General features: G+C 50.4%; 1 protein-coding gene across 1 annotated transcript in view; it reads right to left on the bottom strand.

Annotated features, from left to right (window-relative positions):
- Window positions 1-15,451, bottom strand: part of aff3 (AF4/FMR2 family, member 3) — a 38,134-nt gene that overhangs the window by 5,807 nt on the left and 16,876 nt on the right. Inside the window, exons 7-13 of the mRNA XM_055871615.1 lie at window positions 15,036-15,225; window positions 2,196-4,280; window positions 1,893-2,014; window positions 1,320-1,526; window positions 1,100-1,163; window positions 396-532; window positions 91-162 (exon numbers count right to left, since the gene is read on the bottom strand). Coding sequence (XP_055727590.1) covers window positions 91-162; window positions 396-532; window positions 1,100-1,163; window positions 1,320-1,526; window positions 1,893-2,014; window positions 2,196-4,280; window positions 15,036-15,225 — 2,877 coding nt within the window. The remainder of the gene's footprint in view (window positions 1-90; window positions 163-395; window positions 533-1,099; window positions 1,164-1,319; window positions 1,527-1,892; window positions 2,015-2,195; window positions 4,281-15,035; window positions 15,226-15,451) is intronic.

The raw sequence follows: 15,451 nt of genomic DNA, 5'->3' as shown, positions 1-15,451 counted from the left end.
AGTATCTTACCCCATTATGCAGCTTTTTCATTGATCAGAACTTTATTTTTGACCTTTCAACCATTTGGACAATCGTTGCTAGTAACATACCACAGTACGGCCAACTGTTGGTCTTCCTGTCTAGCCCCTGGGCCAGAGTGGCTCTTCAGCTTCATGGCGTACCTGACAACCACAGAGGATCACTGTTACAGTGTGTGTGTGTGTGTGTGTGTGTGTGTGTGTGTGTGTGTGTGTGTGTGTGTGTGTGTGTGTGTGTGTGTGTGTGTGTGTGTGTGTGTGTGTGTGTGTGTGTGTGTGTGTGTGTGTGTGTCTGTGTCTGTGTCTGTGTCTGTGTTTGTGTGTGAGAGTGTCTGTGTGAATGTGTGTGTGTGCGTGTGAGTGTGTGTTTGTCTCACCTGATGAGCTCTACTGTCTCTGCGTACATGGTATAGGGAGACTTGGCCTCCAGTGGTCCCTCCTCCATAGCTTTTCCACACTCCATGAAGGAGAGAGCAGCATCCACATAGTTCACTGCCTTCCCCAGCTTATCCACCTGAGACAGAGAGAGAGAGATACTGGGTAAGTGAGATAGGAAATTATTGAAGTTGGAAGAGCTCACTAGCCACTTAATCCTGTAAAAGGGTCCTTATCATTTTAGCCAACTTATCTTAAAAATGTTATTGATATCTTTGAAACAGTCTTAAAGTGGCAATATGTAACTTTGTGGGCAAACCGACCAAATCCACATAGAAATGTGAGTTATAGATCTATCATTGTCATTGAAAGCAAGACTAAGAAGCGGTAGATCTGTTCTATGTGCGCTATTTCTATGCTTCCTGGTCTTAAGTTTTGTTTTTGCTTCTTTCACTTTCGGTTTTATTACACCAGCTTCAAACAGCTGAAACAACAGTATTTTTGCTAATGAAAAATATCTATTTCATAGCGGATTAGATGGTAAAATGACTCTCTACACTAAACTAGCTTATTTTGTCACATAAACTGAAATTAGGCGAACTATCAGAGTTTTAGCAACCAGAAAATGGCGGAGCGATTTTTAACATTCCTAACTCAGTGTTAGAACAGTTCTTCTGGTCCTAACCCAGTCCTGAACCAGTCTCACCATGGCATCTGCACGGTGCTTCATCCTCTTGGCTTCATGCATGTAGTACTCAGCATGATGTGGGCTACAGAGGGATGGAAAGGGAGAGGAAGTCAATAGGAAAGAGCAGACAAATATATTATTATGTGGTAGCTACTGACTGCTTCTGACAGTCTAGGTTGGGCTGTAGAATGTGGTCATTAAGACTAACAGTGGCCTTATTTTTCAGTCAGGCACTCACGGTTCATGGTTGGTTACGGTTCCTCTCTGTCCCCCTGCCCGTTGTAAAGGAGGTCCCCATGGTTCACACTCGGGCCGAGGCTGCCCTGACACCCCAACACAACACTCAACCTCCATCTTAGGCTCTGGGTTCTGTGTTTTGATGGGGGGCTTGGTGGGGTCGGCGGTGTCAGAGAGAGGGGTACTGTCCAGATAGTCCTCCAAGAACCTGCTCACACATACAACCCCCGGAAATACACAGTCAGTACTTCTTACAGTGTTTATGTATCAGCGTGCGTATATATATACTGTAGCTTTCACCTGGATTCACCTGGTCAGTCTATGTCATGGAAAGAGCAAGTGTCCTAATGTTTTATACAATCAGTGTATATATGTGTGTGTGTGTGTGTGTGTGTGTGTGTGTGTGTGTGTGTGTGTGTGTGTGTGTGTGTGTGTGTGTGTGTGTGTGTGTGTGTGTGTGTGTGTGTGTGTGTGTGTGTGTGTGTGTGTGTGTGTGTTTGTGTGTATAAGTGTCAATGAGAGTGTGTATGAGAGTGTGTATATGTGTGTATGAGAGTGTGCGTTCCAGTCTCACCCGTTGTGTCTGGTGTCTGAGTGAGGGTCTAGACGTCTGTGCGACTCTGTGTGGGCAAAGGGGCCGTTGGTCTGGGAGTTGCTCCTCTTACTCTCTCTGTGGTGCTGGACTCCATTCTCTGACTGGGAGGAAACACGCATATTATGGCAGAACCACGGACACCAGGCTATTGTAGTTGTGAAGTAACAGTGACTTCAGGTCTCAGTAAAGGATGACATTAGTATTCCATGATAAACTAGCTACAGTGCAACTATCTTGTTTACACTGGAGGTCTATAGAGAAAAAAAGGAGTGTGTGTGTTACCTTGCGTTTCCTCTTGCTGTCTCCTCTCTCTGTCTCGGGGATGCACAGGTGTCTCATGGCTTCTTTCTGCTTGGAAGAGGCAGAGGAGGAGGAAGAGTGTTTGTGAGAGGCTGGGGTGCCTGTCGTAGTATCAGGCACTCTGTTGAGCAGGGAGAGGTCTATCTGAACCACCAAGTTTCTCAGGCCTCGATGGGAGGCTGCGGCCAGCTCACGACGTCCAAACGGAACCAGGGTGTAGAGTTTCTGCTTTCCTTGGATTTGGTGCCCCTGGCCTGGGTTGGATGCGGTGGTGCGCCTGGGGTAGAGCACTCTGGGCCTGCTATCCGCGGGCCTCCCCGGGCCCTGGTACCCTCTCCTGGGGATGGGACGCTGGCTTGATGTGGAGTCGGCCGGGACTTTGGTGACGTTGGGAGGCAGATCGGGCTCCGAGTCGGACTCTGAAGAGGAGGAGGAGTCTGTGGGTGGGACGACAGGAGTGGGGGAGGAGGGTGACGGTGGAGGGGAAGGGTCCGGCTGAGACTGTCTCTCTTCCTCACTCTTCCTCCTCCTCTTTTTCTTGGTCCCGTGGCGTTGTGGGTCGATGGGATGGTGGAGGCGCTCGCTGTTGGTGTGAGGTCTCTGCTTGGGCTGGACCGCTTGCCATTCACCTCTCTGCTGCTGCTCCTCCCACCTCCTCTTGCACTTCTCCTCCTTCTCGCTCTCCTCCCTTCTCCTCTTTCTCTCCTCTACTTCCTCTTCCTCCTCTTCCTCTGAGATCTGGACCCAGGGGCGTCTAAGCAACTGCTCCTCCGCCAGTCTTCTCTCTCCCTGTCTCTCCCCCTTTCTTTCCTTCTGTTTCTTCCCCTGCCTCTCTCCTTGTTTTTCTGTCTGTCTCTCTACCTCATGTTGCCCCTTTCCCTCTGTCTGCCTATCTACCTTCCTCTTTGGTGCATGGGTCTCTCTCCGGTTGTCCACCTCCTGTTCTCTCTCCTTAGATTGGGGCTTCCTCTGTGGAAGCTTTGAGTGGGGAGCAGGGGCCCAGGACTTGTATTTGGGTCTAGGGCTGGGGCTGGATTTAGCGCGAGGCTCAGAACTAGCTTTGGAGTTAGGCAGAGAATGTGGCTTTGGGCTGGATTTGGAACAGTGACTAACTCTGCTGCTGGTCTCTCTGCTAGGGTCTGTGGTGGGTAAGGTCTTGGCCCTGGGTGTGGGACTGAGACGGGTACTGAGTCTGGTTGTCAAACTAGGCCCATTACTGGGCCTGGGGTTGGATAGGTGTTGGCTTTTGGGGGCTAGAGTGAGTGCGTGTTTCAAGCTAGGCTGGGAATGAAGCTTGGGACTCGAGTTGGGACTAGGCCTGGGTCTGTGTTTGTGCCTGTGGCTCAGCTCAGTGGTCAGAGCAGGGGCTGCCTTGGCTGTGGTCTTGGGAGTGGGAACAGACTGGCTCTGTGTGGATTTAGGCCTGGAGCTGTGCTGAGGCGGAGGCTGAGGATATGGACTGTGTCTTGGCTTGCTCTTGGGCTCAGTGCTGGGTACAGGGGCAATCCAGGGCCTGATTTTGGGTCTATGGCTTGGGCTGGTTGTTAGGCTAGGCCACGTGGGAGTCCTGTGGCTTTCTTGATGAGGACTCCGAACCTGAGGATAGCGGCGGGGGCTAGAATGAGTAAGGCTAGGACTAGGACTCCTAGGGGGGTGCTGGGGAATGGAACTAAGGCTGCAAGTGGCTCTGGGGCTTGGGAAGGGGCTTGGACAGACACTGGGGACCGGGCTAGGGATGGGACTGTGTCTTGGGGTGGGGCTAGGACAAGGACTGGAACAGCGGCTGGTGCAGGGGCTGTAGCCAGGGCTAGGCCGAGGGCTATGCCTGGGGCTGTAGTTGAAGCGCGGGCTGGGAACAGGGCTCTGGCTGGGGCTGTAGTCCTCTCTGATCCCCCAGGGTCTGGATGGAGATGTGGCTCTGTGGGGGTCTGGGGAGAGCGACCGGTGCTCTGTAGCTCTCTGGGCGTGGTCGTGATTGCTGGGATCCTGGTTGCAGGAAGTTAATTTTTTGGGGACTTTTTTCAGCCACTTATCCAGCTGCCACTGAGTGGTGGAGGGGTGATATATCTGAGAAAACAGAGAGAGGAAGAGGAGAGGATGGAGACGGATGACATATTTAAGGAGAGAGGGATGAGGGGAGAAACAGACAGGTAGGCTCAACAAAGGAGAGGGATCATGTGATACAGGTTGACTTTTATACATCCACATTGGTTTTAAACACTAACTTGCACTATAATTAATTTGCAGAAAGTGCTTGGACTATATTCAATCAAAACAGAAAACCTGGTCTTGGGGTTAAGCCAAAAACAACAATCGTCCTGATCAGCGAGAAAAATACAACAACAAAAAATGTCGCCTTTATTTAACCAGGTAGGCTCGTTGAGAACAAGTTCTCATTTACAACTGCGACCTGGCCAAGATAAAGCAAAGCAGTTCGACACATACAACAACACGGAGTTACACATGGAATAAACAAACTTACAGTCAATAATACAGTAGAAAAAGTCTATATACAGTGTGTGCAAATGAGGTAGGATAAGGGAGGTAAGGCAATAAATAGGCCATGGTGGCGAAGTAATTACAATATAGCAATTAAACACTGGAATAGTAGATGTGCAGAAGATGAATGTGGAGGTAGAGATACTGGGGTGCCAAGGAGCAAGATAAATAAATAAATACAGTATGGGGATGAGGTAGTTGGATGGGCTATTTACAGATGGGTTATGTACAGTTGCAGTGATCTGTGAGCTGCTCTGACAGCTGGTGCTTAAAGCTAGTGAGGGAGATATGAGTCTCCAGCTTCCGTGATTTTTGCAGTTTGTTCCAGTCATTGGCAGCAGAGAACTGGAAGGAAAGGCGGCCAAAGGAAGAATTGGCTTTGGGGGTGACCAGTGAGATATAACTGCTGGAGCGCGTGCTACGGGTGGGTGCTGCTATGGTGACCAGTGAGCTGAGATAAGGCGGGGCTTTACCTAGCAGAGACTTATAGATGACCTGGAGCCAGTGGGTTTGGCGGCGAGTATGAAGCGAGGGCCAGCCAAATAGAGCGTACAGGTCGCAATGGTGGGTAGTATATGGGGCTTTGGTGACAAAACGGATGGCACTGTGATAGACTGCATTCAATTTGTTGAGTAGAGTGTTGAAGGCTATTTTGTAAATGACATCGCCGTAGTCGAGGATTGGTAGGATGGTTAGTTTTACGAGGGTATGTTTGGCAGCATGAGTGAAGGATGCTTTGTTGCGAAATAGGAAGCCAATTCTAGATTTAATTTTGGATTGTAGATGCTTAATGTGAGTCTGGAAGGAGAGTTTACAGTCTAACCAGACACCTAGGTATTTGTAGTTGTCCACATATTCTAAGTCAGAACCGTCCAAAGTAGTGATGCTGGACGGGCGGGCAGGTGCGGGCAGCGATCGGTTGAAGAGCATGCATGTCACGACTTCGACCGAGGCAGGCTCTCTTTCCCGTTCGGGTGGCGTTCGGCGGTCGTCGTCACCGGCCTATTAGCTGCCACTGATCCTTTTCTCCCCCTCCCTATGTGTTTATTGGGCGCACCTGTTTTGTATGAGGGTTAATTAGTTGGGTTTATTTAATCAGCCGGCATTCACGTTTCTTTGTGCGGGATTGTTTGTATGTAAGTTGGTGTCGGTTTTGTGCTTCATGTTTCTGGACATTATTCATTCCCCACGTGTCTGGGGTAGTTTATTAGTGTACACCCAGTGTGTTAGTAGGGTGGCCTAGTTTGTCCGTGTTCTATTAAAGAGCATTTGTTTTGCAATTGCTGCTCCTGCGCTTTTTCTTCACACTCCGACACCCAGGCCTTACAGAATCCCGCACCCAACCCTGACCTATGGAGTCAGCAGGAGCAGCGGCCAACCCTCTCCCATCGATGGAGGAACGGGTGCTCCATCATACCACCGTTCTCCACCGTATTGGAACAGCGATGGATTCTATGATGGAGCGAATGGACAGATGGGAGAGGAGTGGTCTTCTCTCTCCACCTTCGGCTCCTCCAGCCCAGGACTCTCCATCCCTCGGCTCCAGCGCTTTCCGTCTGACACTCCCAGAGGGATTATGATGGATCGGCGGCAGGGTGCCAGGGGTTCCTACTCCAACTGGAGCTGTACCTTGCCACCGTAAGACCCACTCCCTCGGGAGCGGAGAGGGTGAGTGTCCTCATCTCCTGCCTCACGGGTCGTGCTCTGGAGTGGGCAAACGCAGTCTGGAATGGCCCAGACTCAGCGAAGGAGCACTACCCAGAGTTCACCCGCCGTTTTCGGGCTGTATTTGACCATCCTACAGAGGGCCGAGCGGCGGGAGAACGACTGTTCCACCTTAGGCAGGAGAAGAGGAGCGCCCAGGATTACGCGTTGGAGTTCCGGACCCTGGCTGCAGGATCTGGGTGGAACGACAGGGCCCTTATTGATCACTACCGGTGTAGTCTCCGGGAGGACGTCCGCAGGGAGCTAGCATGTCGGGACACCGCTCTTTCCCTGGATGAGCTGATTGACATGTCTATCTGTCTGAACAATCTGCTGGCTGCCCGCGGGCGTTCTGAGAGGGTCCTGTACGTTCCACCACCCAGTCCCTCCGCTCCTATTCCGATGGAGGTGGGAGAGGCTGGACAGAGGGGTACCGGAAGAGGAGGCTCTCCCTGCACCAGCTGTGATCGGAGAGGACACACGGCCGATCGGTGCTGGGGGGGTCCGTCTGGGAGTCGAGATGGCAGGCGGAACACTTCTCGATCACCCCAGGTGAGTCAGCACCAAACTCACCCAGAACCCCCTGTTAGTCACATGTTTGTCTTGATTTTTTTTCTTACATTTTTCCCCTCTTCCCAGCATAGGGCGCTAGTCGATTCAGGCGCAGCTGGGAACTTTATGGATCGCGGACTCGCTCTTAGGTTAAGGGTTCCGCTTGTGCCGATAGATTCTCCCTTTCCCGTGCACTCCTTAGATAGCCGGCCATTAGGGTCAGGGGTAGTCAGGGAGACCACGGTTCCCCTGGACATGGTGACGCAGGGGAATCATAAGGAGCGTATTAGCTTTTATATTATTGATTCGCCTGCGTTTCCGGTGGTACTAGGGATTCCCTGGCTGGCCCGGCACAATCCTAAAATTTCGTGGAAACAAGGGGTTCTCCAGGGGTGGTCAAAGGAGTGTTCTGGAAGGTGTTTGGGAGTTTCCATCGGTGCCACGTCGGTGGAAAGTCCAGACCAGGGTTCCACGGTGTACATTCCCCCCGAGTATGCCGATTTGGCAATCTCTTTCAGTAAAAAGAAAGCGACTAAATTACCACCTTATCGACCGGGAAGGGATTGTGCGATAGATCTCCAGGTAGACGCTGCGCTTCCCAAGAGTCACGTGTACCCATTGTCCCAAGAGGAGACGGTGGCTATGGAAACATATGTCACTGAGTCTCTGGGACAGGGGTATATTCGGTCCTCCATCTCACCCGCCTCCTCGAGTTTCTTTTTTGTGAAGAAAAAGGAGGGAGGTTTGCGTCCGTGTATTGATTATAGAGGTCTAAATGCCATCACCGTGGGGTTTAGTTACCCACTACCTCTCATTGCTACGGCAATGGAATCATTTCACGGAGCGCAGTTCTTCACAAAATTGGATCTCAGGAGCGCGTATAGTCTGGTGCGTATTCGGAAAGGAGACGAGTGGAAAACCGCATTTAGTACCACATCGGGCCATTATGAGTACTGCGTCATGCCGTATGGGTTAAAGAATGCTCCAGCCGTTTTCCAATCCTTTGTAGACGATATTCTCAGGGACCTGCACGGGCAGGGAGTGGTTGTTTATATCGATGACATTTTGATCTACTCAGCCACTTACGCCGCGCATGTGTCTCTGGTACGCAAGGTGCTTGGTAGACTGCTGGAGCATGACCTATATGTCAAGGCTGAGAAGTGTGTGTTCTCCAAACGAGCCGTCTCTTTTCTGGGTTATCGCATTTCCACCTCGGGCGTGGTGGTAGGGAGTGACCGCATTAAGGCCGTGCGTAATTGGCCGACTCCGACCACGGTAAAGGAGGTGCAGCGGTTTTTGGGTTTTGCCAACTACTACCGGAGGTTTATCCGGGGTTTTGGCCAGGTGGCAGCTCCTATTACCTCACTGCTGAAGGGGGGTCCGGTGCGTTTGCAGTGGTCAGCAAAAGCGGACGGAGCTTTCAACAGGTTGAAGGCGCTGTTCATGGATGCACCCGTGTTGGCACATCCGGATCCCTCTCTAGCATTCATAGTGGAGGTGGACGCGTCCGAAGCTGGGGTAGGTGCCGTGCTATCACAGCGCTCTGGTACGCCACCAAAACTCCACCCCTGTGCTTTCTTCTCGAAGAAACTCAGCCCAGCGGAGCGTAACTATGATGTGGGGGACCGGGAGTTGTTAGCAGTGGTCAGTGCCCTGAAGGTGTGGAGACACTGGCTTGAGGGGGCTAAGCACCCTTTTCTCATCTGGACTGACCACCAGAATCTGGAGTATATTCGGGCAGCTAGGAGACTGAATCCACGTCAAGCAAGGTGGGCCATGTTCTTTACCCGATTCCAGTTTACCTTAACGTATAGACCGGGCTCCCAGAATGTAAAGGCAGATGCACTGTCCCGTTTTTACGACTCGGACGATCGGCCCACCGAAACCACTCCCATCCTTCCCGCCTCTAGGCTGATAGCACCAGTGGTGTGGGAGGTGGACTCGGACATCGAGCGGGCGTTACGGACGGAACCCGCTCCTCCTCAGTGTCCGGTGGGGCGGAAATACGTGCCGCTTGGTGTTCGGGACAAATTGATTCGGTGGGCTCACGTTCTACCCTCCTCGGGTCACCCTGGGGTGAAGAGGACAGTGGGGAGCCTTCGGGGGAGGTATTGGTGGCCTACCTTGGCGAGAGACGTTAGGGTTGATGTTTCCCTCTGTTCGGTATGCGCCCAGAGTAAGGCTCCTAGGCACCTTCCTAGAGGGAAGTTACAACCCCTACCCGTTCCACAACGGCCTTGGTCGCACCTGTCCGTAGATTTTCTGACCGATCTTCCCCCGTCTCAGGGGGAAGACACTACCAGTACACTACCAGTACACTACGGTACTGGTGATTGTGGATCGGTTCTCTAAGTCCTGTCGTCTCCTCCCGTTGCCCGGTATTCCTACAGCCCTACAGACTGCGGAGGCATTATTCACCCACGTCTTCCGGCACTACGGGGTGCCGGAGGACATTGTTTCTGATCGGGGCCCCCAATTCACGTCCCGAGTATGGAGGGCGTTTATGGAGCGTTTGGGGGTCTCGGTCAGCCTTACCTCCGGTTATCACCCTGAGAGTAATGGGCAGGTGGAGAGAGTGAACCAGGAGGTGGGTAGGTTTCTGCGGTCGTATTGCCAGGACCGGCCAGGGGAGTGGGCGAGATACATTCCCTGGGCCGAAATGGCCCAGAACTCACTACGCCACTCCTCTACTAACGTGTCCCCCTTTCAGTGTGTATTGGGGTACCAGCCGGTCCTGGCACCATGGCATCCGAGCCAGACCGAGGCTCCTGCGGTGGAGGAATGGGTGCAGCGCTCCAAGGAGACATGGAGAGCCGTCCAGGAATCACTTCAACAAGCTAGTGGACGGCAGAAGAGGAGTGCTGACCGCCACCGCAGTGAGGCCCCCGTGTTTGTACCGGGGGACAGGGTCTGGCTCTCGACCCGAAACCTACCCCTCCGCTTGCCCTGCCGGAAGCTGGGTCCGCAGTGTGTAGGGCCCTTCAAAGTCCTGAGGAGAATAAACGAGGTGTGTTATCGATTACAACTCCCTTCCTATTATCGTATTAACCCCTCGTTTCATGTGTCTCTCCTCAGGCCAGTGGTAGCTGGTCCCCTGCAGGACGGTGAGGTACCGGAGGTCCCTCCTCCCCCTCTGGCCATCGAGGGGACCCCGGCGTACAAGATACGGGCCATTCTGGACTCGAGACGCCGGGTGAGGGGCCTGCAGTACCTCGTGGACTGGGAGGGGTACGGTCCGGAGGAGAGGTGCTGGGTACCGGTGGGGGACATTTTGGATCCGTCTATGCTGAGAGATTTCCATCGCCTCCATCCGGATCGCCCTGCACCTCGTCCTCCGGGTCGACCTCGAGGCCGGTGTCGGCGCGCTGCGGGAGCCGCGCGTCAGAGGGGGGGTACTGTCACGACTTCGACCGAGGCAGGCTCTCTTTCCCGTTCGGGTGGCGTTCGGCGGTCGTCGTCACCGGCCTATTAGCTGCCACTGATCCTTTTCTCCCCCTCCCTATGTGTTTATTGGGCGCACCTGTTTTGTATGAGGGTTAATTAGTTGGGTTTATTTAATCAGCCGGCATTCACGTTTCTTTGTGCGGGATTGTTTGTATGTAAGTTGGTGTCGATTTTGTGCTTCATGTTTCTGGACATTATTCATTCCCCACGTGTCTGGGGTAGTTTATTAGTGTACACCCAGTGTGTTAGTAGGGTGGCCTAGTTTGTCCGTGTTCTATTAAAGAGCATTTGTTTTGCAATTGCTGCTCCTGCGCTTTTTCTTCACACTCCGACACCCAGGCCTTACAATGCATTTAGTTTTACTAGCATTTAAGATCAGTTGGAGGCCACGGAAGGAGATATATATATTCAGATAAGCTTTTTCCCACAAAAATATTGATATGTTGAATGAAGGCCAGTGCAATATAAAAAATCCTTGAAAATACAAATGTTTATAAAGTGTGAAGGGAGGAACAGGATGAAAGAAAGATGAGGAGGGTAGGTCTTATGGTCACACTGTTCTGTGAAGAGAGAGAGAGACTAAGGGGGAGGGAGCGATAGAGTGACAACACGAGAGAGAGACTAAGGGGGAGGGAAGGATAGAGTGATGGAATGAGAGACAGAGAGAGAGACTAAGGGGAAAAGAGCAAGTGACAGTGACATGACAGTACATCACTGGGGCCAAGCTTCCTGCCATCCAGTACCTCTATACTAGGCGGTGTCAGAGGAAGGCCCTAAAAATTGTCAAAGACTCCAGCCACCCTAGTCATAGACTGTTCTCCCTGCTACCCCACGGCAAGCGGTACCGGAGCGCCAAGTCTAGGTCCAAGAGGATTCTAAACAGCTTCTACCCCCAAGCTATAAGACTCCTGAACGTCTAGTCAAATGGCTACCCAGACTATTCGCATAGCCCCCAACCCCCCCACCTCCCTCTCCACACCACTGCCACTCTCTGTTGTCATCTATCACTCGACACTTTAGTTAACTCTACCTCCATGTACATACTACCTCAACTAACCGGTGCCCCCGCACATTGACTCTGTACAGGCACCCCCCTGTATATCTTGTTACTTTTTTACTGCTGCTCTATAATTACTTGTTACTCTTATTCTTATCTGTATTTTTTGAAACAGCACTGTTGGTTAAGGCTTGTAAGTAAGCATTTCACTGTAAGGTCTACACCTGTTGTATTCGGCGCAAGTGACTAATACAATTTGATTTGATTTGATAAGTAAACGATAGATTCCTTGTAAACCAGGACACACATTGGACTATTCCAAAACACACAGCCCATAGAACAAACACTACCAACATACATTACTCACTCCCAGTACCGGCTTCAGTCTTACCACCACAGTTAAAAGTACACTGTAAATGTAGAATACATTGAGAAAACACTGTAAAAACGGCCACTCGTTCAACCATAGTCTAAGAAGCTCAAACTTTGAACAGTGCCCTTTAAATTGACTACTTCTTCAACCCACCTTAATGTCCTACTACCACTGGAATCCACACACATCTGCCCTGACATTTCCTACTACCACTGGAATCCACACACATCTGCCCTGACATTTCCTACTACCACTGGAATCCACACACATCTGCCCTGACATTTCCTACTACCACTGGAATCCACACACATCTGCCCTGAGATTTCCTACTACCACTGGAATCCACACACATCTGACCTGACATTTCCTACTACCACTGGAATCCACACACATCTGCCCTGAGATTTCCTACTACCACTGGAATCCACACACATCTGACCTGACATTTCCTACTACCACTGGAATCCACACACATCTGACCTGACAGAGGCTAAAGCCCCCTCCCATTTATCTAATGACTCACACTGGCTGTTTATTCTGCCTAACAATTCACTCAGTAACCCAGAAAGGGAAGAAGAGAGTTTTAAAAAGAAGAGGATATACTCACTGCTTTCCTGCTCTTTCTCTTTTCTTTATGTTTCTCTCCTCCCCCTCTATCTCCCTCTCTCCAGTAGCTGACCAGAGTTATTTAAACCTCTACTCCTCTACTCAAACACTGCCCCCCTTCCCTCATTCCCTTTTCCAGAGAAGACACTGCGTCTCTTGTACCCTCTCTGCCTCCTGCCTCCCTCCCTCCTTCCCTCTACCTGGAACTCTGGAGCACTCTTTCCTACCCCCCCTCCCCACCCACCCAAAACATGCTCGGTTGAAACCCCAGTTCCAATTCGATCATCCATAGATAAGATCTCTCTTCAGCTCGGAGATGGATTGTATTTCAATTGAGGAAGGAAACTCCCAGTGTGCTTTGCATGATTTTCGGGACCTAGTTGGTCAATTCTCAGTTTGTTCTGGCTTGGCGCTATTTGACAAGAAGGCAATAGAAAGCAGTAAATAAATATCCCCCCCCCCCCCCCCCCCAGCCTCACCACCTCTATTGGGGCCTGATATACCGCATGTACAGTATTAGACCCAGCTATGGTCAGAGACAGACACATAGGGCCTTCTATTCATACAGGCAGTAGAAGCAGGTTTCCCCTACTCAACTCTCTCTGCATAGCTAACCTAAACCCCCAACTGCTGTCCCCCTCTTTCGATAATACCCCCCCACCACCAGCTCCTCCTCAAATAAAGACCTATTACTCACCACTGTTTCTAAACAGACCTCTCTCGCTCTCTCTCTCTCTCTCTCTCTCTCTCTCTCTCTCTCTCTCTCTCTCTCTCTCTCTCTCTCTCTCTCTCTCTCTCTCTCTCTCTCTCTCTCTCTCTCTCTCTCTCTCTCTCTCTCTCTCTCTCTCTCTCTCTCTCTCTCTCTCTCTCTCGCTCTCTCTCTTTTACATTTACATGCTTGTAACTCAGTGCCAATGAAACTGCTAACCCATTCCATTTGAAAGCTTCCCTTACCTTTAGTTTAGCTTAGTTGGGCGTAAGCTGGCGTAGCATAGAGAGTCTGCAGTTGGTTATTAGTGTGGGAGACTGTCATGCTAACTGCTAATGAAATGTTAGCGTGAAACTGAATCTCCGGGACTCCCACCTCCCGTGGGCATTCCTATTTGGGACTGGGCTTGTTGACATGACACCCAGACTCTAATTCCTACAGCAACTCCCCTCCGCCTTCCTCCCCCTGCATACCCCTCCCCCCGCTTCCTCCCCCTGGTCTCACCCCTCCCTAGACTAGCTCACGTGCATTCCTAATTCCTGCCTCCCCCTCCCCCTCCCCAGATAGATTTCACTTGCTTTGGCAATGTAAACATATGTTTCCCATGCCAATAAAGCCCTTTGAATGGAATTGAATTGAATTGAGAGAGAATCTGAAATGAGAGGAGGCAGAGAGAAAAAATAGAGTATAACGGTATAAGAGGCTAAAGGGTATAGAGGCTAAAGGGTATGAGAGGCTAAAGAGTATAAGAGGCTAAAAGGTATGAGAGGCTAAAGGGTATAAGCGGCTAAAGGGTATAAGAGGCTAAAGGGTATAAGAGGCTAAAAGGTATAAGCGGCTAAAGGGTATAAGAGGCTAAATGGTATAAGAGGCTAAAGGGAATAAGCGGCTAAAGGGTATAAGAGGCTAAAGGGTATAAGCAGCTAAAGGGTATAAGAGGCTAAAAGGTATAAGAGGCTAAAGGGTATGAGAGGCTAAAGGGTATAAGAGGCTAAAAGGTATGAGAGGCTAAAGGGTATAAGAGGCTAAAAGGTATGAGAGGCTAAAGGGTATAAGAGGCTAAAAGGTATGAGAGGCTAAAGGGTATAAGAGGCTAAAGGGTATGAGAGGCTAAAGGGTATAAGAGGCTAAAAGGTATGAGAGGCTAAAGGGTATAAGAGGCTAAAAGGTATGAGAGGCTAAAGGGTATACGAGGCTAAAAGGTATGAGAGGCTAAAGGGTATAAGAGGCTAAAAGGTATGAGAGGCTAAAGGGTATAAGAGGCTAAAGGGTATGAGAGGCTAAAGAGTATAAGAGGCTAAAAGGTATGAGAGGCTAAAGGGTATAAGCGGCTTAAGGGTATAAGAGGCTAAATGGTATAAGAGGCTAAAGGGTATAAGAGGCTAAAAGGTATAAGCGGCTAAAGGGTATAAGAGGCTAAATGGTATAAGAGGCTAAAGGGAATAAGCGGCTAAAGGGTATAAGAGGCTAAAGGGTATAAGCAGCTAAAGGGTATAAGAGGCTAAAAGGTATAAGAGGCTAAAGGGTATGAGAGGCTAAAGGGTATAAGAGGCTAAAAGGTATGAGAGGCTAAAGGGTATAAGAGGCTAAAAGGTATGAGAGGCTAAAGGGTATAAGAGGCTAAAAGGTATGAGACGCTAAAGGGTATAAGAGGCTAAAAGGTATGAGAGGCTAAAGGGTATAAGAGGCTAAAGAGTATGAGAGGCTAAAGGGTATAAGAGGCTAAAAGGTATGAGAGGCTAAAGGGTATAAGAGGCTAAAAGGTATGAGAGGCTAAAGGATATAAGAGGCTAAAAGGTATGAGAGGCTAAAGGGTGAGAGAAAAATCTCTAAAAGAGAGAGATTGAGAAATACCATGAAAGACAGGCAGCTAAAGAGAGATATGGTATAGAGACAGACAGACAGCAGTGTGACAGAAAGTGAGCGTGGGGGTACTACCTCCTTGGTGCAGCCAAGGGCCTGAGCGTCGGTGGGTGTCCCAGGATCGGAGTGTGTTTCTGGGCTTGGGCTAAGGGAGCGCTGGCTACTGCTCTCCTCCTCCAATTCACTGTAGGAGTCTGAGCCTGAAGAGTCTGAGCTGGAATGTCTCACCCTCCCACCATGTGTGTGTGTGTGCTGCTCCGACAGACTGTCAATCAACACACACACACCAGAAAGGGGTCAGATTACACACAGATACACAAACACAAAGATGCACGAACACACACACACACACACACACACACACACACACACACACACACACACACACACACACACACACACACACACACACACACACACACACACACACACACACACACACACATACAAACAATATATGGGCATTCACACTTGTAGGCCCTCTTCATATA

The sequence above is a fragment of the Salvelinus fontinalis genome, chromosome 19 (genome assembly GCF_029448725.1).
Source record: "Salvelinus fontinalis isolate EN_2023a chromosome 19, ASM2944872v1, whole genome shotgun sequence".
Taxonomy (NCBI): Eukaryota; Metazoa; Chordata; class Actinopteri; order Salmoniformes; family Salmonidae; genus Salvelinus; species Salvelinus fontinalis.
The sequence above is the reverse complement of the archived record's forward strand: the minus strand, read 5'-3'. Positions and strand labels throughout refer to the sequence as shown.